Consider the following 27,234-nt stretch of genomic DNA (forward strand, 5'->3'; position numbering starts at 1 on the left):
ATCAAAGCAAAGCAGAACGGAAATATAAATCCAGAGTGAATCACAAATTAAGAAAAATGTTTAATGTGGCATTTGCATTTCAATTAAAATGTATCAATTTCGTACTCTAATCCCGTTAAATGTAAGCGGTAAATGTCCCTGCTAACGGTACAAACGTGATATTCCGTAATGAATAATAAGCAACAATGTTGCACTTCAAAGAATTCAGGAGCCAGATTTTTATCGCCGACACAGCGAGAATATTTATCTAGAATATTAATGAAGCCGCCGTTAATACATTTACATTAAAAGAATATTTATCGGACACGTCATAACGTCTCGCAGTTTGATAAATGATACGAGTTATTTTTAATTAACTTCATATATAGAGAACATTATTTTATATCTTCATCGTTTAACTCGGTCCTTACTATTTATACCGCATCGTTGAAATTCACGAGTGGTAAAGTTTTATATATGGACTGAAATAGCCTTAAAATTTGTTAACAACGTTCGTTTCGCCAAGGCAAGCCATGATACATCGTGGTCTTAAGAAATTCTGACAAATTTATCCTATAAATGATGCTGCTTGATAAATAGATGCCCCGAAAAATCTGCTTACGAATTCTGCACGAGCAATGACGAAGTTTGGACATACATATGCCGCAATATATCTTAAAGTATCTGCTGGAAATTGGGGGTGAATACAAAACGTGTACGTTCATGTAGCGTATTCTAAATGAATTTTGCCAATATACCTGCGCAAGCACGAATAATGAATAAACGTTTACTTGAAATGCAAATTATATTTTTACTGATCGATAATCACTCGATAAGAACGAATACTCCTCCTACGTCGCGCAATACTGAAGTTTAAAGAAGTACCAAAAAAAAAGAAAATATTAAATTTTTTTTAACTATGTGTCTTAACAGAAAAACGGCATTGTCATCTGATTATTCTCCAAGTGTCGAATGTGTCGTAATTATGTTCTTTCCAATTCGCGTTTCAAATTCGTTCTTTCGCAATCGTGCGCGTTTCTGTAACAGTCTATCGATCGAAATTGCCAGATTCGTCGTCTCCCGCGGATCCTTCGAAAATTTCTCCCCCTTTCTTTAGCCGAGGCCCCGAGTTCGGCTGGTTTTCTTGACATTTGTGAGCCGTCTCACGTATGAATGTCCCGTCGTAACGGCGCGGCCAATCCTGAACGTCACGGCGCGCGAGTTGCACGAGAACCGTGCAGAGAAAGTGAGTCTCGTGTACGTGAATGTCACAGGTCAACATCCACCTGGTGTACGCGGATCTACTACGATCGAACGCGAACGCGACATGCGAACGAACGGACAGCGCGCCGCGCCGAGCGTACGTAATAATCCTTGCAACTCACGTCGAGTAGGATCTTTCGTCCTCGAATTCCTTTTTCGATCCTGGCGAAAGTTGCGACCTGCGTTCCGCGCATATCCTGCATAAGACTCGCGTTTGCAAATTCGCTCGGCACATTTCTGTTCGCACTTTCGATCGAGAAATAGAAAATTACTCTGACTTCGTGCAAGCAGAAATTCTGTACTATCACAAGTCTATTTTTTTTTTTAATTTTATCCCCGTTAAATAATGTAAAAAAAATGTTAGAAGTAAAACGTAAAATATGGACGATATAAATAATCGTAATCTCTAACAAAAAGATCTTTAAAATATTAAAAGTTGTAACGTTATATAAAGAGTGGGTCTCGCAATACATAAAATGGCTCCTACGTTTGAGTTCTTAAAATAACAGCCACAATCTTGCGTTCTAACCACTAAGTTCTGCAGGTAACACTCTGTCTTGCGTATTCCGCGGTCTTCTAAGTGCAGCCTGTCAATTTAACCGCAGTAAACGTCGTAAACTTGTTTCGCGATAGCGTGTTACGCTACTACTTAAATAACATGCATAAATTGTTACAGTTTTCGAATGATTATTTGATAGCTCGAAACTTTTTTTTTTTTCTCACAGTTAAAGAAAATTATCGTGCCTACATTTTTATTTAATAAATAATTATTTAATAAAACTTATAAAACAACGAGGACGATAGAGTCATATAACGTTTTATAAAAGATGGAATGAGTCGAAAAGAAATATATATAACGAAAAATAATTTTTTTTTTTTTTTCCAGAATATTGGCCCTCTGTATAATAACTGTCTGCAAATCAGCTGAAGAGGAATATGACTACGAAGAGGAGGCAGCAGTGCCGGTGACCCCAGCACCGACAAAACCACCGAGTGGTCGACTGGGAGGTCTTTTATCTTCGAGAGGACGTATCAATGTCCCAAATGTAGGAAAAAAGAAAGCGTCGGTAAGTTTAGCATCTCTCAAGGGGGGGGAAAAAAACAAGCGTTGCACAAAAATAATGTTAAAATATATTCGATACTTTAATCGTATGCAAAAGCATTTAATATTTTTTTTTTTTCTTTCTTTTCGCTGTGCCAGGCACAATCAACGACATTGAAACCGGTAGAGCAAGCGCCCGAAGAAGATGAAGTGGAAGGCGAAGACGCGCTGGATGAAAATCAGGAACACGATGCGCCTACGACTACTACCGAATCCGCGAAGAAACTTCGGAACAACGGTGGCGTCAGGCCTTTTAGGTATAATTATTTATGCGATAAAATATTCTACGAGCATGTTAACGTTCGAATACTTTATGTCCCATTTAATATAATTTCAGATCAAACGAGGATCTTTTGGCTGCCTTGAAGAGACGGAGAGCTCAGACTGGATCCAGTAGTCACTCGCGTGAAACTACCGCCACGCAATCGGCAGTGGAACATACCACAGCCAAGTCAAAGTAACGCAATATATAAAAAAAAAATTATTACATAATTCTCAGAGCTATAAATATTTTTATTTTAAATGAATAACGGCATTTTATAAAGATAATTTTTTAAACTCTTTTTTTTTCCTCTCACGCAAGACGTGTTATTTATATAATAATGGCGTGATATGTTTCCAGAGCCAGCACGAACAATCGGAACAAAGCTAGCTCCCCGGGTAATGAAGCGAGAACATCGAATCGCGGCAGGTTTGGAGGAGGAAGAGGAAAGACTGTTCAAGAAGAGGTCGAAGAGACCCAGCAAGAAGAGGTCCAAGTAAAGCCGAAAGCGAGCTCCTATCGCAGGCGTAGTTAAAAACGACTCGCCAAATCGCTCGTGAATTGCCCGAACGTGTCAATTTTTTAGAACGTGCATTAATCAAACTTGACAACAGACCAACGTCCGAAAACCGTCGTCTTTCTCACCTGTACAACTTTATAAAACGATCTTACTTGCCAAATTCGTAGGACTGCCGTAGATTCAGAGCGCAACCTCGACTCCCGTGTACGTTTCGACGCACAATTATCATTAAAGAATTGTAATACGCTTTGTGCACGATTCATATGAAGACCGTATACCTTTCTTAAAGAATAATCACTTCGTTTATGTGCAACATTAAAAATATGACCAAGAAGTATCGATTATCACGAATGTTAATAGAAAGAAACGAGATTTTTCTTTTAGCCATATTAAGTTTCGATCGACGCGTGCATTAGGGATGATGGAAAAGTGATGTGTACATAGCAAAGCACTGTCATCCGTCAAGCACCTAAATCATCTATTGTATAAATGTAAATTAATGTGACAATAAAATTCCTCTGGAAAGCGACTCTATTCTACGTAGTCTTTTAATTTTTCTCACGATATGAATCTTAATAAAATAATTAATTAACACATCAACGTTTACTACGTTACTTGAATATAAAAAGAAAATAAAATATATCAAATCTAGCTTCCATAAACTGAGACTAGCCTCTGTAAAATAACTTTCTTTTTAAATTTAATTGCACATAGATGAGAAAGTATCATTGATTTTAATTTCAGTAAAATATTTAACAAAAATAAAATATAACAAAAAAAATCCATTTAATTATACGATGAATTAAGAGATATGTTTTAATAATATGTGATAAAAATTATAAAATAAGGAACTTTATTGAGCTCGTGCATGTAAAAGATTTTATTATCATTATCAAAATTGAGACTTATTGTTTCTATAACTTATTTGTAATTAAGATGATTTTGTAACAGATGCATTTAATTTCTGACTCATCCGATCGACGCTGAACGCCTAACGTTCTCCATTATTGTCCCGTCACAATTCGCAAATGCTCGAGCCGTGTAAAAATAATGCACACGCATCCTCGCGGAATGTGCACACGGGAGAAAACATCCTACGACGAACTTTGGAATGTTGGAGGCGTTTGGGGCGTGCACTCCCGCATTCTTACATTATGCGAGCATGGCACGAGAAGTACCGCATTACCACTCCCGAAACTCTGAAAGTTTGGTGCGACCGACCCACTTTATTGCCAATAAATAATCCAATCACGACGCTCTTCACGGCGCTCTTTTAATGCCTTTCACCCCTATCGAAATGTCTCTTCCACACCCAAGCTCGCGATATACAGAAATGTCTCGATCGAAACAAAGCGCGACTCAAGCTTCGCTTTAACTAAAGTGCTTAGGCAACTCACCACCTATATCTCTAATTATCAAGAAATAAATAATATTAAAGTATATCCTAATTAAACAGAAATTTACGACAATGATGGCACAAAGACACCGAATGCTGAAACTGTAATCGACAGGTTGCGATACAAATCTACAAGCAGTCCAAAACTATTCGAAGCGCCGACGTTTCCACGACCTAAAGCGATTGCAATTCGTTCGTGAGCACGAGAGCGCTGAACTTTAAAGTTCATCGTGGACTCAATTTTATAGGGCGGAGTTTATAGAGCGGATCTGTGGTTTCGGCTGTCCTGCACAGCCTTGAGACCACGGCAAATCGCGAGACAAGGGGACTATGAACCTTTCAAAGTATCTGAGAGAGACATTGTGGATAAAATACTAGAAAACGAAAAGAAACGAGAAAGAGAGAGAAAGGTTGTCGCGACAGGGATCGTAAGAGCAGAGGTATATGACAGGAAAGTGAGAGGATGTGGTATCTGGTCGGCCTTGAGGCCTTTACAAGGAACATTTCACTCACAAAGAACATCCGAGTCGCGTCCTGACACCGGGATACCGCGTTTTGGCGACGAACGACGAAAGGGAAGGTGAAAAAAAGAGGAAAAAAAAAAAAAGAAAGTACATCGCTAACTGTAAGTAAAAAAAAATCGACGTTATTTTTAAAACTCAGATAAGAAAATTAAATGCCATAGGCAGAGTAAGACGTTTCGATCTAAAAATACAATACTTGCAAAATCTAATTTTAAAAAATTAAAATTTAAAAATTACGCGACAGAATAGTCGGTATTAATTAAATCGCTTCTTAGATATTCGAAATGTTTTAAGAACGCAGCAGATAATGTTAAATATTTTAAATTCCAAAAAATCGATATTGAACTCAACGGAGAGAATTTCAATAATTAGAAACATTATGATAAATGGAACAATTAGAGGCATCGCAAATTAAAGTAACAACACGGATGTTCACAAATGTACATCCGCGATTGCACGTATATGGGCAACACTTTCGCGACAGTGTCTACGTAAGATTCTAATCGTGAATCCGGAGTGATCTCGCTCGGTTCACCGGTCATCCTTGATCGCGACGGCATTCCATTAGGAATTTCCCGTTTCTCTCGACCTCCGCAAGTTATTACAATCGTTGACACTTCCCTTAACCGCAGCGAAACCGTTATCGTTATTACGGAAGGAAAGTACCAAATGAACGATTTCTTCGACGAACAAAAAAAAAAATACAAAAAAAAAGGTAAAGAAAGAATTTTGATTATCGTTATTTTACAATTTCTCAGGATGTACGCGCAAGACTATTTACCGTCACGATTTATTATCGCTGTTATTATGGCAAAGGTTAAACCTGACTTCATCTTTGAACATTATCCATTCTCTGATTGTTTCTTTGTCTACGGATGCCTCGGCGAATTTAAAAACGTCTTCTCCTTGGCGAAAATTACACGGAGTATTATCCTCGCCGACAAGTTCTTTATTATCACATTAAACGGTAATTAAAATTTAAGAGTTAATATTCTACAAAATTAAGATTCATTGGAAATGAAGCAAGAATTTGTTGCCTATTATATGTTGTCTATGCATTTCTAAATCGCTAACCGCTTGTAATAGAGATAATAGTACAAATATATTTACATTTAATTCCATTGCGTATATTATAACCAATTACATAACTAAATGCCTGAGATGAACATAATATACGACTTTTAAGTACAAATAAAACCGCGGGCAATGCAACAAGTCTCACGCTGACCTTTCGATAATGTCGTAGAAGAAATTGCAGGAGAGTAATCATATTTCTATGTGTACTTTCTTTTTTTTCTTTTTTCTTTTTTTTTCTACACATCTGTCTACACGTTTATATATAGACTAACGACATATTTTCGCGAATCGCGTTTATTTTTAAGTAAAATATTTGTCTAGAGACTCTAAAGAGACATAACTTTAAAATACACGCACGATAATTATCGATATATGAACACGTTTTCGTCTCGCGAAAAAAAAACGTAATTATGACAAACATGCGCATCTCGCAAACTGTAATTGCATTCACTGCCGACGAAATGTCATTGCAACATAAGGAAACGATTATGGAAATATGGCGTGCATTATAATTCAACGTATTGCACAAACTGTAGCAGTGCATATCCTCTAACAGCGAATAAGTGTGTTTGCACGTGCGCTCTGTATGTAGCAGCTCGTAATTATACTTTATTTGCGAGAATAAAAGAGAGCGTTACATTAGAAAGAGATATCCTGACATATCATTTCTCCCGGGGCTAAGAATTATGCAAGACGTCGCATCAAGATGTGCGAATGCGTGATGTGTTCATCTCGGAATAATATAATAATGAGACGTTATCCATCGCTTATTGTTAGATGAGAAATATTGACGAGAGCGAATTACGAGGGAAGTATCGAATGAAATATAATAACAGTGTACACTGATCAAGATTCTAATTAATCAGCTGGCTGATTAAATAAATCATGTTTTACAAAAAATGATCCCGTGTAAACTTCGCGCCTCCCATACATGATATATCAAATAAAATTGTGTTTCAAAATTTTCTGACGGTAATACTTTTACATCTCTTTACATTTCCCTCCGTCTTGTGTCTACTAAAGAAGATTTATAATAGTACGTGTTCCGCTTCCTCGAAAACAAATAAATTCTTTTACACTCGAGATTAAACACGGACGTATTGAATAATCGCGCGTCACGTATTTCCGATCCTCCAATTAATCAACCCGGTTATCGATCTTTAGAATCGCGAACAGGATGTCCCGTTTGCTAACAGCTTTTCTGTCCCGATTGAACGCGTGTCAATAAGAAAAAGGTGCGACAAGTGTCGTTGACGTTTACGATCGTAACCGGCCGCGGACCGCGACTCGAACAATTTATATCCCGATCAGCAAAATCAATGAACGGTAATAACGCGGGTCCGGCGGTAAAGTAAAATGAAATACCGCGCGGCGAGAGAGGAGATGGGAGGAAGAGGAAAGGACTTTCTCTCTCGGGCGGAGAGGAGATCCTTATTCACTTTCCCTGATATCGGATCCGTCCACGCGCGCCGAACGTGCAGATCCGAGAACGCGCGAGGGCGATATAGCGGGGAAAGAAAATTAACGCTCTCGCTCGATTATAAAATAGTATAAATTTTCGACGAATGCGGAAAAAACCTCGGGCGGCATATTATCACGCGACCGTAAGCGGGAAAGCAGAAATTGCAAGGAATTATTCGAGAAAATCGGATGAATTACCGTGACGAATTTGTAATTGTTCAGCCGGTTATCTAACGATGATTGCAGCGATAAATCCGTACGTTCGCCCGCGAGACACATATCTATTGAAGGGGGATTGTTTTTTTCCTTTTTTTTTTTTATCTAACTGCTTGCGCAACTTTTTATTACATTTAAGTGCTCGATTGCGTAATGCGATCATCATCGCGAGGTACAATATCATTTTCGGAGGATACGATGCGTTCGACGGGATACTGAATTAACGTATCGGTGTAAGAAGGGCAATACATATGCACGAGTGACAGTATAATTATAACGTTTTCATCGGCGCGATTGATATTGGGCGCCCACACGATACGCGTTCCTACATGTCGTTCGTACGCACGTGTACGCATATGTGCATGTATCAATGTTAAGGTCACCCTACAAGGTATTTCAGAACTATCGCCGGTGAATAACTAACGCCTCAATGAACGTTATATTATCTTTTTATCGCCATTTAGAATCAGTGTCCCCGTAACGTAGGAACGGCAGGAATTTTTATTGCACGGCGTAATGTTGGGAATTAATCATAATTTTATGATACGCCTACCTCGGCTTTTTATTCATGTTCTTTAATAATTTGTTATCGTCATTGATCCTTTTCATCTTACGCAAGACGACCGGCTTAAAATAAACCCAGGAAAGAGATTCTCTTATCGTAATTTACATCCTTTTAGGCTTTAAGCACCAGAAGTATTTGATCGCGAAAGGAAGAGAAACTGAGACGGTTTACGATCGGAAAGTCATTCATATTTTCACGCTCAGACTTCTAATTATTCGTAGTTTCACGGTACTCGCTCGGCTCATTCTCGAACGGCAGCCGCGCGATACTTTCTGCGTTTCCTATGCACATAACGAAATGTAGAACTTTGCGATCATCGCGATGCAAAGTAGGTCAAGTTGATATCCGGTTTTGCGAAACCGGAATGCCGCGCGCGAGATCTTTCTCTACGAACGGATTCTCGAACGGGATGCACTTCACAAAGCGATACCGCACATTAGACGCGTACGAAATATTTGGAATCGGCGAAAAAGAAGCGGTCACGTGGAAAAAGTTATTCCCTTCAAAAATTTATGAGCTACTTTTTAAAATCTTACGAGGTACGCAACGTTTTTATCAGGCAAACGGTGGTGCGTTAAAAATAAGTAAAGAATAACATATAATACGATAAGATTAATATATTAATAAATCAAAATAATGAAGATAATATTATGTCGCGATTCTACTCTGTCAATCTCGCATTGCAAACAGTTATAACGTTTCTCTTACAATTCTATCCCGTTATTTTTTACGAGTGGAGTAATGTATCGTCATTACGTAAGAAAGCACAACGGTAGATTCCCCGACGGAGAGAGAGAGAGAGAAATAAATTATTAAGAGAAATACGTTGCGGATGTGTGCTCATGTTCCGCCGACGACGAATGTCGTCTCCCACAAACACGTGACAAATGTGCGTTTGCAAATTGCGGGGAAAACACGAGGATTATTTCCGAGATATGCGTGCGCTAGGAATTATTAGTTGACGCGTGCTAACGTCGAGAGAACGAGAGAGTATCGGGATAAACGAGAAAGGAAAATGGCTGGACCGGTCGGTTCTCGACAAAGAGAGAAAGAGAGGCGAGTAGGAGGCACTTTCCATGAAATTCCTTTGGGCGCCTCGAATTTCATCATCGTGTCTCGTCTCCGCTCAGATCGAAAACGCTTTATTATCGCTCGCGAATGCCGTACCTCATCTCTAGCGATTTATTCGCGGCGGCGAGGCGATTAACGTTAAAGCTGCTCAAGAAATAGACGGGACAAGCAAATTCGGAAGATTTTTGTGAAAGCGTGGTTAATTTTTCCCTAAGCGGTATCGTCATTCGCGATCGGAAAGATTTTTAATTTTTTTACTTTCTTACTCTCTACTCCTTCCTATTTTTTTTTTTGCTTATCGACATGCAAACCATTAGAAGTGTATGGCTATAAACTCGTAATGGACTACCCTATCGTACACGCGATTTTCGTCAATGATGCCATTGTCTTCGCGTCTTCATTAATATTAATGCAGACCCGCTAGAAATTCCAATTCTTTCCTGTCCTTAACATTGAATGAGTCGTGTTCGATTCTAGATATGCGAGAAGATGTTTTGTAATGTGCCGGGATTTCACTTCGACGTATCGCGAAAGCTTCACAAACGCTTACGGACTTAAGAGCGTAATTTACACACAATCACGCTGTCGTTATAACGAATCATGAAAAGACCTACCAAAATAACATTGCGCCAAAGAAGCGAAATAGTGGAATAACCTATCGTTGCAAGTTTACTCGCGTTTAACACGTTACAAAAGTAGAAGTCACGAAGCGGATTCTCGTGTTCTCAGAGAAAGCGAAGTTCGTAAAAGTGAATCCGAACTGAAAAATGGTACGCAGTGTACCTTATTGGTAGTAACAGCCGTTTATTGGCCGCACGCCATTTGTCGTGATGTTTTTACATTTAATCGATCTCGTTTGATACCCAGCTGCAAAGCGTACGACTATTCAAAATGCTGACGTCTCTGGCAAGTCGCCATCGTCCGCGAAACTTTTACATGAATTAATCACACTCTATGTTGCTCGACAAAATGTACGCGATTGAAATACTTTCTACTTGTGACCGAAAACCTTTAAGTACGGTATACCTCGCTTATAATTTTGTATATTAAGTTAATTAATTTGTAAATTTATTTTTATTTACGGGTTAAATACGATTCACGCGATTTTTTTCTCGAATTAATATTATTTTAATCGTTGTTATATTATATAATTTTATTTTATAATATTTTTATTATTTTTCCACGTGTGTTACGTTTAATTTCCTATTCCTATACTGACAATTACACCACCACCAATGTCAAAAAAATTTGGACTCACCAGTTCGATGCGCAGCGGCGGAGTTATACAGCAACGACGATCTGTAACATACAAATATAAAATTTACATTAAAAAAGCGTTCAATGTAATATTAACTGTATTAAAAAAAAATTCTACGCGCTTCTAAATAGCTTTTAAGTTAAAAATTAAGTTATTTATAATCTCATTCTCTATTAAATTATTAAATTTTTCTTTAGTCAAAAATTATTTTCTCTAATTATTAAATTGTGTATTAAATTTATTTGACATCAAAATAACAAGGCAATATACCGCAAAAAAAATATTAACATTATATTAATAAAAAATTATCCTCACCTTAAAGTTGCTCCGCCGAAGCATGATGCCTGTCCAAGACCTCGTCCTCCTCTCAGATGGGACGTGTCGAGCCATCCTTCCGCGCACGAGAAACACGCGAAAACCCGCTCGGATAATTATCTACAATCGCGCGGTATCATTTATAAAATCCACATAATGAAATCTATCACCTAATTACGACACTCCCGAAATAAAAACACTCCCGACCGACGAACCTCCCAGGTTCGTGTATTGTACATCGGCGACGAAAGTACGACACGGCGTCATCTGAAACAAAAAAAGAAAAATTATACTTAAAAAATATCTACAAGTATGAGACATCTGTGCCTAACTACCGCAGACAAAACCGTGCCCACGGAAAGAAATACTTTTTGATATGAAGTCGAGTAATCGGCACATCATTAGTTCATATTGGAATTCCTGCGATACAGGTGATAATATATATTTTTTGCAAAGTATTCATTATATAAATATATTTTACGGTATTAGTCAGCTGAATCTATTATTTGTAGTTTATGCGTGAATAATGTAAAAAATAAATGTAATTTATAACGCTGATTTCTTTCATCTTTTAATCATTCTGAAACCTACCATTAAATCATAATAAAAATATATTAAAATGTACGCTTTTTAAATATTCTGCGACATAAATATTCAACCTGTTCTGCAGCCTGTATAATTTTAATTATAATATACTAATGTCTGATTTCTCGACAAACGTTTCTTAGTGAAAATGTAACTAAATAGTATCTATCAAAAGTGGAGCAATATTTATCAGTTTCTTTAATCTGAAAGTACTTTCCAATCGACTTGAGGAAATATAGAAAATAAAAAAAAAATGTAAAATGGAAAATGAAAAGCTCCACACGCCATCAGCACGTATAATAATATCATGAAGATTATTTATTAATTATCTATCGGCAAACCAGTCTACAATTAGATGTTTTTTAGTTCCAGATAAACAATCTCACCTACTTCCTGAGAAAGTACTTTCATGCCATTCATTTCGCATTCGCATATTTATGATTACGACGTTGTGACCGAGATTCCTTCATAGATAGAAAACTTATTTCAGAGAATAATTGAACAGCTTATTTTACAGTCGAGACGTTTGACAATGAAACACCGCGAAAGACGAGAAAGAGAAGTCGCGGACAGACAACAGACTTTTCACTGCGAGTTTTCAGAGTCTCGCTAATATTAAAAACGTCTTTATCCTCGGCATCAAGAATTCTAGTCAGATATTATGTGAGCTCGTGAGCTACAGTTGCTTTTCGAAAGTACTGGGAAAACACCGGCTGGTCCTTTAAAGGTCGATTGGGATGCAGCGCGAGTTCCGCGAAAGTGCAGTCAAGGTTCTCCGTTTCCCGCAAATATACCACGGTGCCACGATACATACCTCCGAATGTATTATCTATAAAGTGTGCACGTATGTGTCCAACGACCTCGGCTCGAAGAGACACGCGATCGAGATCGAGAACCGTTCCAAAGCGATGGCTACCTGCGGGAGTCCCTCCGCGATCGATAGAAAGGAAAATAGCACGTCACTCTTACGGATCGAGATGCAAAGTGCATCGGGTCGTTTCGCGTGCCTTTCAGAATCCACGAAGTATCTTTTCGCAAGCAAAGCGGAAAGCGAATCGAAAATAAAGATCATCTATTGTTATCGAACTTAAAAAAAATATTAATTGTTCTAAAATTTTATGTTTTTTTTTTTTTGTAAATTAATTATAAGCGTGACAAAAGATATATTTCAATAATAATCTAGAAGATGGAGATTTAATTATTTTTCTTTTACAAGAATCCCTCGAACGTTTCAATTATCGTTAATTGTCGGTTTTATTTGCTACTTGCGCTGACGGATGCACACAAGTATACGTTTGACACGACTTTACACTGGCAATAAAACAACTGCAAAATAAACGACAGACGGAAATTTCACTCGAAAGGTTGTCCCTGAAATTTCTCAGTCTTTTTTTTTTTTTTATAATATATATATACCTTTCGCACGATTTGTTTCTCCGATACGATTTCGGTCATGCGAAGGGTCATTATTATTCAACAAGGTCGCTGGACACCGACGATTTTCACGTGCACACCCAAGCATGTTCGTACACGGCAGTCAATGGCCGGTCGTATTTAGCCTTCGATTCTCATTATAGAAGGTCCGCTGCAGCGGATATCGCACGCGCCGCGATGAATGGCAATCGTCTCCGAGCTGATTCACTGTCTATACAAATTATCATCTGCGCTACAAGTATCTTCCTTTACCGAATAAGTATTCCAAAAAATCATACCCCGCGTCCAAGATTTTATACGTTTTGATTAAGTTTTTAAAAATAATTTCAAAACGTAATTATTGAAAAAAAAGAAAAAAAAAAAAACAATACTCGATTGCAGAAGCGCGGCTTTCGGAGCAGATTGCGAAGGCAATGATATTATTACGTTAATCATTCGCAAGAGTTATTATTAATTTTTTACTTTGACGTTTCAACCTCGGTCAACAAAAATACATTTTGTGGATAAAGTTACGACATGTTCGTCACAATTCAAATATTCTATCCCTATTGCGAATCATAACTTATCGCGAGAGGCAGGAACTGAGCCGTGAGTTTGGCGGGTTTTCGAGGTGCTGCGGTTAAGATCCTCTTACGAAAGGACCTGAGGTGAAGATTGTACATTTCTCGGCTGTATTGGCGGCACCGTAGTAACGATCGTGTTCTACATAGTCGGTCTTCTACTCTCCCACCCGATTGCCTCACTATTCTTGCCGGACGAGTAGAAGAGATCTTGTGATTTGAATATTGTTTTACGAACTTTCTGCGCGACGACCCGTTCCACCTGGTGCACAATGCAATTCGAATGTTACGTTCGCCTACGTGACGAAGAGTTTGTTCCGACAATTGAACTGCGCGTTATGTCACCCCATTCGCGGTGTAATAGCGCGGCAAAAGAAAAAACAGACATTGTTCTCTCGCGTTTCACGTGCCTGCCTATTCGAGGGGCGCGCACGGGTGCTCTCCTTGCCGAGAGAAAGTCTCGTAGATACATATGCGCGTACACATGCATTCAAGCATCTATACCTATTGACTTATACACGTCCGTGCATACGCCTACAGAGAATCACCGTTTCTGGTCCACGTATCCGCGAGTAACTAAGTAGCTATTGAAACACTTGACTGAAGAATCTGGTCAATGATTCGTAATTTGTACTTCGATATCTAGTTAATTATCTAGTTACTTGCTTCAAAAGCAAAAATATTTATGTATCCAATAAATCTCGATTAAAAAAAAAATTAAAAAATAAAATATCGCGACACTATTATAAATAATTTATGTATACAACTTTTCTTTTTAATTTGTGCTCTACTTTTCTGTTTTATAAATACAAGTGCAAAACAATTCTTGTATACAAAAAAAAGAAAAATTCGCTGACAGTTAAATCAATCTGTTATAACAGTAAAAAAATTCGCTGCAACAGCGAAAGCTGTCACTTTTTTTTTTTTTTTTTTTTGCGCTGTAAATAAGCACCATAACTGCTGCGATAAGTGCGTGTGAACAGAGTCATATCGCATTGACGATGAGGCATAAATTCACAAAACCGCGTGTATGTGTGTTTAAAAGTCCAATAAAATTTTTTTATATTTTTACTCCTCACTCTTTTGCCATGCTAATGACGCGAGGTATACCTAAAATCACGCGTTTAGGAAATTTCGAATATTAACTACTGCGTTTCCCTAAAAACACGTCCTATTAAAATTTCCTCCGAAAAAAAAAAAAAAGAAAAAACAAACCGACACGATCGTTCGATATTCTCAACATTCGCTCGCGGATTATCATAGCCTGGTCTGGTCCTAATGGATCGACATTCTTCTTGCGCAACGAGACGCAAAGACCTTTAACGCCGTAGCTGCCTTCTGGTTCTTGGCGCGACGCTCCGGGCTGGATAATTTATACGCTGTCGGTTTCACTGGGCCTTGACACCTACGGTGACCCCCCCTCCCCCCTTCCCTCCCATTGACACGCATCTTTACGAATTATTGTTAGAAAAATGATTTCTTACGGCGATCTCTAACGATAAAATCTCTAGCGATTAATGCATCGAGCGTGATGATCTTAAAGAATCGAGTCTCGGTTTTTAAATCGCTTTATCTCCTTAGCTAAAGTACAATACTTTTGATTTTGGAACTTGAACGGTAAAATTTATTAAAGATTATTAAAATACAATACGTCTGATACACGGCAAAAAATAAACTAGCCATCAGAAGAATTTGGAAACTTTCTTAGAATAAAAAATCTAAACTGATGAAGGTGGAGTTCGAGAGGAGATATATTTTCTGAGTATAGGAAGTGAAGATACTGCAGTGGATTATGCAATGGCCCTAATAAAGATTATCGATCCTTTCAAGCACGTTTCGCTCTCGTGTTCGTGGCGGAATTGCGCTTCGCTGGCCGTCGCTGCGAGGAAAAGACAAACTCGTCGAAGAGCGACTCTACATTTCACGGTCTCGTACCCCTTTTCTTATTTTGTCACCGTTCCAGGAGGATCTCTTTGACGCGATCAGTTTCGCATTTCTAATCCAAGAACCGCCTTTTCAATGTACTTGAAACGAGCGAAGCGAAATTGCATATTACGAAAGCGTCCGAGCTAATCGAGACAATTCCCAAGACTTCCTCGAAATTTTTCGTGAGATTCTTCCCCGACGAGCCGAGGTCGCGTCTTTATAAAAAGAAATTGGAAAAAGATGAGAATCGAAAATATCCGGATGAACGCGATTGCATCAGCAGCGGTAGCTTTACATTACAGCGAAGAGAAGTTTTAAAATCATTTAATAGCAGCGGGAAGCAATCAACAAGCGAAAGTCCCGCAAATATTGCGTCTGAAACTTGTTAATCACTTTCTCAAATGAGATATTATTTTTCGTACATCTTTCGCTTCGAGATGGATTCTCAGCGTCCTCGAGAATCCCGCGTTTCTATTCCCGGTGCAATGTACGAGAGAACGCGCGTGGTGAAGAGAGCCGAAGCAATTCTCAATGCACTTAGTATATAAACGGTGCTACGCAAAGTCAAGTCGGGACGTCGTGAAAAGTCAGGTGGCTGAGGGTAACGTAAGATAATGTGCCGGTAGGCGAACGTGCCTGCACAGGATCCGTCGGGGTCTCCGGTGGCCCGTGTGCAGATCGAGTGTATCAAGCCGAGAGCTGAGTCGAGATCGACTACGCGGAATACGAGGTGTCCACTTTTCACGGTCTGGTGGGGTGCACTCCGGGTGGCCGTGGTGGGTGGCGGTATAAGTACAGGCTTGCATTCGCCACCGTTCTCATACCCTCACCACGTCCTTCGGCTACCTCTTACTTTTACTTAGTGCCCCTTTTTCTACTTTTTTATCTTTTCTTTTTTTTTTTCTTTCTCTCTCTCTCTCTTTCTTTCTTTCTCTCCCCTCCTGTTCTCCCACTATTTGTCTCTCTTTCTCTCTCTCTTTCTCTCTCCGTCTCTCTCTCTCTCGCGTGTGCACACGTGTGCACTCTCACTTGATCTTTCTTTCTCTCCATCTATTGGTGCGCGTTCGGTTTTTGCCACTCGTTCATTCGTTTCGCGTCTCGTCAGCGAAGTCGCGTCACGAAGCTGGACGGAGGTCACGTCGACCGAAACGCACGTCCAGACGCTGTATCTTTGAGAATCGGCTCATTTAGTGAACATATCGGCGACTAGAGCGTGCAGTTGAAAGAAGAGTGCCGGTCCCGATCGGTCGAGAAGAGAACAGAGATGATCGCGAGTGTCCGGTGACAATACGTATGTAGAACGTTAGTATTTGCTGAGAAAATATATATCGAGTAAGTGCCGATACATGCCGGGTATATATTGATATTGAGAAGAGTTTCGTCAATCTGAAGCAGCTGTTCACGTAACACGATAGAAACGAATCGAGAAAAGGCGAGCAGAACGAGGAAGAGAATTGTGTGCAGTGCAGACATGTGGCTAAGAAGCGTGCTCTTGTGAGTACTCGAGAAATCAGTAATCCGTATCATCTCTTTCCTATCTAAGAGAGCAATCTCAGTGACGGGCGAGTGTGAGAATTAGATCTTCGTGAAATGAGTGTGAGAATTTTAAGCGTAATTGAGCGAGTTATTTTTTATGAAACGAGAAAATAATTTCATAATATTAAGAATATTGCATACGCTGCAAAAAAAATTTCCTTCTGTGTGAAAACGAAAGTCTACATAAAGAAACACTAAAGTACTAGATTGTCGAAATATTTCAATTAATATTCGAAGGACTCTTTTAATAAAATCTAGAGATTTATTTTATTATTCATGACGGGAATTAAATTATGTGTTAAAAAATCCAGTAAAAAAAAAAAACGCATGAATGAAAGTTATATAAAACAGAAACTTAATACTGTTACTATTCATTAAAATATTTAAATGCAATTTTCTAATATATTAAAAATTCAGGAAGTTATGGAGACTTAATTACGGAATGCCGGCTATCCACAAATAATAATCGAGTAAAATTATAGATTCGACACAGTTTCTTTGAATTTTAATTTCTCTATCAAAATTCCTACGTTCACTGAAAATGTTAATTATGTTTCAGCCGATACTTCATGCGTATCTTTGATATAATCAACACGCTATACACCGCATTTATTTGCTAGTTGTTCCTACAACATGCTATTTTTATATAAAATACACCGCGAATATTTGATACTTTTTAAATTCAGTTTTCTTTCTTGGTACTACAGTTATATTACGGTATATTTTACGTATAATGAAAAATTTACGTTTCAGAAAAATACATAAAATTAAAATATATTTATATGACGTATAATTTTAATTGCTATTTTATTTCGATTTTTATAACTAATGCTTTTTATGATTATTACCCAAGAACAATTAGACTGTGCTAATGTACCGAGAAAATGTAATATGCAACATTTATAAGATTTACATTAATCTACCGTAACCTACGAGAATAATAAAGAAGAAAAAAAAAAAAAGTTCTTTAAGCAACTCGTAGCCACAATTAATGATAATAGATGATTATCGGTACGAAGGAAAGCGGTTTTTCATGGACATAAAAGATATTACGTTTCTGCATTACGAGAATTATTGTAGCGAAAGGTGCGCGCAATCAGCGACTCACTCTCTTAGATACGCCAATTACTTATAGTTTCATTCATGCGTATGTGTACGTATCATTTATTTAGGAGAAATCCTCGGACATGCCCTCGATTGAAAATTATCGATTAAAGAAAGAAATTAATCTAATTAAATCATAACTTATAATGGCCAAACGACCACGTGCACTTAAAATCACGTCGTTGTCAACTTCAGCGAGAGAGTAAAACGATGTAGATGTGTATAATAATCTTAATGTTTTACAATATTTTACGCAAAGACGTCGTATAATTAATTTTAAAATAATAGAGTTATACTGCTAGAAGATTAATTAAATTTTGGTTTCATATTTAATACGAGATAAGAAAGAGCAAGCAGGAAATTGATAAAAATTTTAGAAAATCAAAACTTTGCATTTTTTTTTCTTTTTTTTTTTTTCGTATTAACTTTCAACAAATTTATGCGTAGAGAGCCGCGTTTCGTAGGCGGCACGAAAAAATATTTACGGGTCGGTAATAGGCTTTTGCCGTAATATTGTGACTTACGTAATACCACTGTCTCGTGCCACTGGAGATACCTACGTACGTACAGTATGTTTATGCAGATACGCTTGTAAGCGAGACCGCTTTCTCCATAAGGTTTCGCGATAAATTCTTGTATTAAGCATCCATTCTGGATAAAATTGAGTCTAAGATTGAGTTATGAATGTGCCGTTACGATTTACTGAGCCCTTAATTATCGAACTTGGTATTTTTCGTTTATATATTTCATAAAATTTTGATAAATCGAGATTTTAATACGACTTAGATTTTATTTGCATAAATACCACATAATACAATTATTTTATTTACTTCTTTTTGTGCTAAAAAAGATGATTTTAACAATTTAAAAAATCTTCTAAATTATTGTTCAAGTTACATGACGGAATACAAAATTAGAACTTTAGATTACTGAAAAGAATACTTTTGTATTAAAAAAAATATACTTTCAAAGGAGTGAAAACGTTATCATTTATATATATATTCTATTAAAATATAATTATTTTCATATATTAAATTTATATCAGTCTCGATCGCGTAGGAGTGAAACAACTTGTAGTTTGTTTTACTTTATTTGTAAATGTATTCTAGTTGTAAATTATTCCTGTACCGGAAGATCGTTCAAATGGAACGGTGCTTATTTAATAGTTTCCTGAAAATGTCGTAGACTTTTTTTTTCTTTTCTATAGAGATATAACAAATTAATGACAAGATAAACCGTTCATATAATTAAATTTTATGATTTTATGAAAACAGATAATTTTCTTTAATCTAAAGTAATAAACAATTATATTAAGGAGAACAATTAGGCACAATGGAAATCATGATATATCCAAAAAATTAAATTTTGCATATTTTACAATATAAAATAACACACTGCGGCAAATTATAATTGTGAAGCTGCGAAACCACTGTACATTAAAAATATACGTATAGCATTACGTCAAAAAAATTACTTTTTTAAATTACAATTTCATGATCGTACAGTGCCCTTGCCGACCACATTTTCGATGGAAAAAAAAAAGTTCTGTACGTTTGTGTTAATTTAAAAACAAAAGTGGCTCTCCTTCGTTCATAAAGAAAATTAATCGGGACTGATCGTCCTTGCAAATACAACATCATGAATTCAAGAATCTTATTATCTTGCTCTTTCTTTATTAAAAATTTATCTTCCTGATTTTTTTTTAAGGATATTTTTCTATTTTAAGAATTGTAAGACGACATTTGATAAATGTCGAGATTTTATTACTGTTACGTACTATAATAGAAATAGATAAATGTTAATGGCATTAAAAGTTCAACAACTGTGAAAGTTATCACGCGTATGTATCTCATGATCACCAATTTCGGCAACCTTGGAGAAAAAAAAGAGGACGAGGTCGTATGCTGGAATCCGAAGGCTCGTCACTAGTCGATCTTAATTTCTTTTTTTTTCTTTCTTAATAAAAATAAATAACATTAATCAAATTGATGAAAATATATTAAAACGATTCTGTATGCTGATCGCGAATAATTTCTTTTATTACAAAATAAACTCTTTAATAAAATTTTGATAAGCTACTTTCTGCAATTTAAATTACGAAGTTCTTTAAATTTCTAAAATACTGTTGCAAATGAGGCTCGAGGTTTTGCCTGAATTTGTTATTGGCGAACTTTAAATTTTGCGCAATGGGTGTGAAGAATTGAGTGACTGAGAGAAGAACCGGACGAGCGTCGGATGCAGCTTGCGATTCGAGATGTGAACTTTCACTACCAATCAAGTCTTGCATTAGCTATACACATTCCACCATCGTTTACACTTCGCTTCCTTGCATATGCGTCTTATCACTTTCGCTGAGATGCGTTAAGCTATGCAATGATATGACAGTTTTCTTTATTTCTCTCCACGTCAATCAATACATATATGATTGGACTTTCTTTACGACACTAAATGTGATTGTGACAGATTTATTAATTGGTCTTTTGTTTTAAAATTTACAGAATATGCAGTATCATTGCGGGCACGCTAGCCGACCGTTCATCGGATATCGTGCAGATATCCAATGATAGTTTAACACGAAAAAATGTCGCGGTGACGACATATCAGCCGCCTCGTGCTCTCTCAATCGAAGGTACGTCGCATGTTTGAACAATAATTTAAAATTATTTGTAGAATTAGAAATACTATAAATTAAAAAAAAAAAATTTTTCAGACTTCGTAACATCCCACAAATTACCGGAAAATGCAGCGAAACCATTAGACGACGATGACGAGTACTTCGATGAAAAGAAAGCCGCGTTTAAAGACAATAAGCAAACTAAGAAAGTCAATCAAAAGTTAGAGAGCACAGAGAAAAAGGTAGCTACTGTCGAGCCCGCCAGACGTTTAGATTCGGGAGAAAATGATGACTTGGACAGTCTCACCGCTAAAAGACAAGCGCGAGTTGAACTCGAAAATTTCAGCGACACTGGAAAGGTTTTGCAGGAAGGAAGATTAAAGAAAGTCGACTCCAAAAGGCCGCGACCGTCTGAACAGGATGAAGTTATTCCAGGGGTTTACGTCAGGTAAGACATTTTTGTATAACTCGCTTGACTGTGAAAATCTTTATATAAATAAAACGCGAGGAAATAAATTTCTGATTATCCACAATAATAATTGTAATTAATTAATTAAAGCTCAATATCATTTTAATCTTTAAAAATATAAAATATATTTCTTTATGTATTCCAATAACCGTGCAATTTTATTTGCATATTTTCAGCGCGGAGTATCCAACGACTATGCTCCCTATCTTAACGACTCCACGCGAAGCACGTAGTAAAGATAGCCTCTTTGACTTCGTTCCCGTTAACATTATCCGTGAGGATAGTAAAGATGGGTTTGCGCGTTTTTCGGACGTAAGTTTTGGAGAACTGGGTGACGTGAGTTTGGTACCGGCTGGTACAAACTCTCGTATTCAGGTAGGTTATAAAAGAGTTAAAAAATTTTTACAGTGAGAATTTAAATAAATTTATATAACTACGTGAATTAATATTTTTATATTCTCACTAAGAAATCACAATCTCGATCAAATTGCAACTTGCATTTCTTTTGTAATTAACAGGTGAAGAAAGGCCCGAATGGAAAGGATTACGAATACGAGTACGTGTATTATTACTACGACGAGGACGAGGACAAGGCAGGTACGGCGGGTTCACCTGTGACAAATTCTTACGATATTCCTTCTAGAACAACACCGGCTCCGAGAAGACAATCGGGCTCCATCAGCAACAGGAGCAAATATACTACTGTAGAGAGGTCGACTGTAGAGCCTAGCAATAACGAAGTGATACCAAATAGAAATGGTAATAGAGGCAGACAGCTGGTCGAAACTGACGACATTTCCGAGGAAAGATTGCCGACGAACACCCGTTTCCCACCGAGGTAATTATTAATTTTTTTTTTAAAGATATTAAGAGATAAAGATATTAAAAAAATAGAAAATAATATGTTGGCAATTTTAATATAAATTACGATTAATATGACTAACTGTTAACAGATCACGGTCGAATCATAACACTGGCACAACAGAAGCATCGCGAAATCGTAATAACCGACCGCGGCCAAATCTAGATTTGGTTGATTCCAGCAGCTTTCGTACTCATCAAGAGGGTCCGGAGTTTCCGCAGACCTTGCCGAAAGGACCTGTTAGATTTTTAGGTGTCACGCCTAACGAAGACAACGAGGAAAAGCCTTTGATCAGAAATCGGGGAAGACCACAAAGAATTCAAGATCCTGCTCCTGTCGAAGAAAACGTCGATGATACACCGGCACCTAGAAGACGTCTAATTACCACAGGGTCAACTGAGGTAATTATTTTATTTAACTGTATTCGAATAAAGCATATTCGCAAATATTTTATTATAAAAGCCCTTTATTTTGTTAATAAAATTATATTGTTATATTACGAAAATTTTATTATGGTAAAATAAAAAATTTTTATTGCACGAACAAATTAATTTTCAGACCGGAGTGGAACTGAGCAGAGGTCAACCGATACGAGTCAGTGCAGAGGAGGATGAAGAAGATACGCCACAAGAAAGATCCGGTAACAAACGTGTATCACTGGAAGACAAAACGCATGAGTCCAGCGAAACTGAAACTTCGCCAAGTTATCCTAACGTTACTCCCGACCCTACGGACAATCCAACGACGGAATATCCGTCTATTATGGACAAGGTTGCCCTGGACCTTTATGCCTTCCTCCAACAAGGACAAAACAATCTAATCGACGCATCCAGCAGCGAATCTGGCGAAACAGCTGCAGATAGCACGACGTTAGCGGACGAGATTACGACAGATTTAACAACAACGGCGGAACTTGCTGACTCTATTCTAATCTCAAACGAATCTAATAACACGACGCCAACGACAACGACGACGACAACTGAGCCGACGACCACAACAACAACAACTACGGAACCACCGACTACTACCACTCAACTTCCTGCGGGAAGAGGAAAATTCCGACGACCTGGACTTGGCAGTCCAGCTATCTCGAGAAATCGGTATACTTTTATTCTAATTATTTCTACGTACCTAATTATTTTAATTCCTCACACCTCTGCTTTAAAATTTTTTATTACCTCTTAATAACGAGAATTATGTAATTTTCGTCTTTAATTTTTCACCAGGTTCAACAACAAATCCAACGGCGGTACTAGCACGACCGAGGTACCCGCAGAACCGACTCAAAGAACTCGAGCACGCTTTGGAAGTAATGGCTCAAACGGAGGTGGATTTAAACGACCTCGACCGGGTGGTAATCACAAGCCGGTAGAAGAAGATACCGTGCAGAAAGAGAGTGCCAGTTCGGCGAACGCCGAAAAGCCGCCTGGTCGCGGCAGATTCCGCACGCCTACCGGCGGCAGAATCCCCGTTTCCACGACAACGTCGGCGCCGTCGAACGGCGGAACGACAGCCGGAGCGCCACGGCCCACCTTTAATAAGCTGAACATTAATAACCGGAGACGAGGACGACCGACCACAGCCGCGCCAGGAAGCGAGGAGCCCCAAGAGGGAGCGGCGCATTCCGAACCCGGTCAAATTTCTACACAAACCGCACCAGAGAGTGCAACTCCGAAATCTGCCGCCCGCACGAGACTTCCTGGCGCGCCTGCAATCAGACCGGCTATCAGACCCGGTAACAGAGTCAACTTGAGACAGAAACCGGGACAGACGACAACCACAACGACAGCTGCACCAGAAGTGCCCGAAGGAACTGTCGAGGAACCTGCCGGAGAAGGAACCGAGGAGGAGACACACGAGGTTGAGGTTTAATCCTACATTTGCATTTTTAATTATTTTACTTTCTCTCTCTCTTTCTTTCTTGGTGTTTTAAAATACAAAAAACTTCATATATTTAAATTTAATAACTATAAAGATTTATTTTTAAATCGATAAACAAAATTAAAAACTTAAGAAATAATTTTTGTTTTAAGAAATAAATTATTTCTTGTAAATTAAATTCTACGTATCAATATCATTGAATGCAAATACTATGCAACAAATGTATCTAATATTAAAATCATATAATTGATTGCCTTTTCTCTTTATCGAGCAATTCCGCATGCCAAAGGTAAGGTCAATCTGAAATTCTGCTTTAAATATATACAATGTATTGGAAGATAATACTGAATACTTTACAAGATTAGGTACGAGGACGCCGTGATGTCACCCGATAAAGTTCTCTCTTCGAGTTTACTTTCACTGGATGGCCTTTCGAAATGTCACCGACAGTGAGAGACGGCTCGTGATCGCTTTTCACCTTTCGACTGTAAAACTTCACGGTCAAGAATTACGAATACTTGAGCATTAAGAATAAAATACCGAAAGATTAAAAATGAGAAAGAAAGAGAGTACAAAAGAGAGAAAAAAAATGTCGTAAAATAAAGCTAACATTATTACAATAAATAAATTTTTAGTGACAATTTTAAAAATTATATTTTTCGTGTATTAATTAAGATTCAATAGAATGTCAAATTCTCAGATAATTAAACCATGTTTAAATTATTTGACTAATTATTATCTCTATTTTTCAGGCACCGGCAGAAACCAACCCGCCGACACGAGCTACAACATCTAATCCTCTGAACAAACTGCGCAACCGTAATCGACTACAAGTGCAACCGAAGACTACGACAAAATCGCCGTTGCCTCCGGCAATCAGAAGATCGCCTCTGCTACCACGACGCAAGGTAACAGAAACCACAGTTGCCCAAACGAGCCAAGAAGAGACGGCTGTCGAGGAGGAGACCACTTCCAGCGAGATCGAACCTACCGAGGTAACCTTCGCTGAAACCAGTACAGCTGCCAGCACGAAACATGAGGAAACACGTGGTCTGAGCGGCCTTTTAGCGCCTCGACGCAGGATACCGGCCCGACGTCCAGGACAAATAGTTGCTCAGAAATAATGAACAACTACTACTGGCACCATAAACCAAGCGTACTCACTCGAAGATTTTAATGACAATTCCTGTGACTAATCAAGATGACAAAAGACCGGAAAAATGCAAATTTGTACATCCTGCAGTTCGCGCTCAATTAAATAATACACAGAGTGCCAATCTCAAAGTAAAACCTTCTAATAATATTTCGTTTCTCGCAATGTTTTATTCATATTTTGATTAATAAACGGCACCTCACGTATTACGACAAATGATAGATATGTATAATGTCTTTTACGAGAACAGTTCTAAAGAATTTCGAAGTTTATAATAATGTTCTAATTATTCTCTGAACGTGCATCGAGTGCAATGTTCATTATATGATATAGTAAACGTATAAAAAAAATTTATCAGCAGAATGTTAGCAAGAAAACATTAATATAAACTATAATTTTGTATTAAGATTGTAACGAGCGTTTCATTTTATCCTTTTGCAATTTTCTGTTTATCAGAACTCACGCATAAAACTTAGGTGAAGTAGATGATGAATGGTGATAGATATTCAACAAATATCTTAATAATATAATCAACAATCTTATCATAAACTATCGACAATACATTTACTACGTTAAACCGATTTATAAGCACGATATGTATCACCCTCGCGCGAATGGCAATCATAATTATAATTATAATCCAACGCAATAACGAGATAAATAAGTACGTTGAAGTTTCAATGCTGCGATAATTGTAACTATCGTATATTTAATTCGGTGAGTTTTATTTAATGAATAGCGCTTGCAAAGTACTATCTCTAACGTGATACATGCATAGATATACATATATATGTTTCTAATATCCTCATCGAGGATGTTTTTAGAATTATTACTGCGTGTGCAATGCGTAAGGGTACTTTTGTAATTACCATGTTCCAAGATACACTGTAAATATTGCAATTAAATATAAAATTAATTGTGTTACATTTTATTTTATTTTATTTTTATCTTTTCCAAAAATGTAATAGTCTCACAAGAATAATACAGATGTTAACTATTAAGAATCAGTAAAGGGAATAGAAGTAAGTTAAAAGAAATAAGTCTGAGCAAGATTAATATATTAATTTTCTAAAAAAAACTATTTTATGACTTTGTTTAAATATTATCTTGCACACGCAATAAATCATATTAAAGCGTTGTTCCAACCAATTTATTCCAAGATAAAGAAATAGGTGTTTTATTAAAACTTACTTGGAAGATGCTCCGTTGATGCCTGATGCTTCCCAAGCCTCCTTCGTCTCCTCTGCTCTGATCCAAGCCTCCTCGTCTCCTCCTCTGTTCTGCTCTGTCCTGCTGTCCATCTTCTTCTCCATCTTTATAGGAACACACAATAAATGAATATAATTAACATTATACACAAAATTAAATAATGACCTTGAATTATTCCAATCACAATTATTTCAAGCAAAAAAAAAAATTAAATAATTACCCGATGGATGTCCGGCCGATGCCCGATGCTTCCCAAGCCTCCTTCTCTCCTTCCCTCCTCCCTCTCTCCTCTTCTTTCTTCACGGCAACGCACTCGCGAAAATTAAGACCCTTAATGACGCCCCGGCTAATCATCGACCGCGACCGCGAAATTTTATGCGTACCCCGTACGGACACGACGCATCTCACACCCGTTGTAGCGGATAAATTTTGAAATAAAAGTATTAATCGCGCGACGCTCGGTGTGACCCCTACGACACTACCGTATACTACGCACGATTGAAATCTCACCAAACAAAACCCGACTACCCGACCGCGGCGCATCGCGCGACTCTCCCAACGTTATTGCTCGCGATTCGCGTTACAATCGGCACGATTTAATAGCGGAGTACACGGTACGACCCTCGCGACGATACGCGCCCAACGATTCTCACAACGCAGCAGCGCCACGTGCCACCCGGCGTTCTTGGCGAAAAAGACGACCGCACGTGCGTCGCTTTGCGTGACCTTGCCGATATCGCCTCGTGTATCTGATAACGCGGCGCGTGTTTCAGTGTATGGCGGGGGCCAGGTAACCCGGAAAATACGACGAAAATGACCCGCACGAACACCGGCCCTCGCGCACGTCCCGCCAAGCCACCGCACGAACACAAAATGGCGGCTGAGAACGAGT

General features: G+C 38.0%; 2 protein-coding genes and 1 long non-coding RNA gene across 5 annotated transcripts; 2 read left to right on the plus strand and 1 right to left on the minus strand.

Moving 5' to 3' along the window:
• Window positions 1-2,123: 2,123 nt before the first annotated feature.
• LOC139109846 (ABC transporter F family member 4) lies at window positions 2,124-4,464 on the plus strand (the record flags this gene model as incomplete). The annotated part of the gene is made up of 4 exons (XM_070669227.1): window positions 2,124-2,309; window positions 2,444-2,601; window positions 2,682-2,801; window positions 2,967-4,464. Coding segments are annotated over 4 exons (639 nt in total), but the record flags the coding sequence as incomplete, so codon positions are not given.
• Window positions 4,465-7,998: 3,534 nt separating this feature from the next.
• LOC139109543 (uncharacterized) lies at window positions 7,999-26,623 on the minus strand. Its single transcript, XR_011546848.1, has 4 exons — window positions 26,563-26,623; window positions 26,325-26,446; window positions 11,010-11,276; window positions 7,999-10,735 (listed from the first exon to the last, which is right to left on the minus strand). It is a non-coding gene; the product is annotated as an uncharacterized lncRNA (long non-coding RNA).
• Window positions 16,274-26,064, plus strand: LOC139109534 (mucin-5AC). 3 transcript variants are annotated; one of them, XM_070668660.1, is made up of 10 exons: window positions 16,274-17,008; window positions 20,653-20,783; window positions 20,865-21,216; window positions 21,414-21,612; window positions 21,756-21,793; window positions 21,881-22,075; window positions 22,191-22,500; window positions 22,658-23,199; window positions 23,326-23,965; window positions 24,733-26,064. In XM_070668660.1, the coding sequence occupies exons 1-10, from the start codon at window positions 16,986-16,988 to the stop codon at window positions 25,102-25,104; spliced, it is 2,802 nt and encodes a 933-aa protein (XP_070524761.1). In that variant the 5' UTR covers window positions 16,274-16,985; the 3' UTR covers window positions 25,105-26,064. The 3 variants fall into 3 exon arrangements, with proteins under 3 accessions (XP_070524761.1, XP_070524759.1, XP_070524760.1); XM_070668658.1 differs by having other exon boundaries at window positions 16,280-17,008; window positions 21,756-22,075; XM_070668659.1 differs by having other exon boundaries at window positions 16,283-17,008; window positions 21,756-22,075; window positions 23,326-23,959.
• Window positions 26,624-27,234: the final 611 nt, after the last annotated feature.

The sequence above is a fragment of the Cardiocondyla obscurior genome, linkage group LG18, assembly GCF_019399895.1.
Source record: "Cardiocondyla obscurior isolate alpha-2009 linkage group LG18, Cobs3.1, whole genome shotgun sequence".
NCBI lineage: Eukaryota > Metazoa > Arthropoda > Insecta > Hymenoptera > Formicidae > Cardiocondyla > Cardiocondyla obscurior.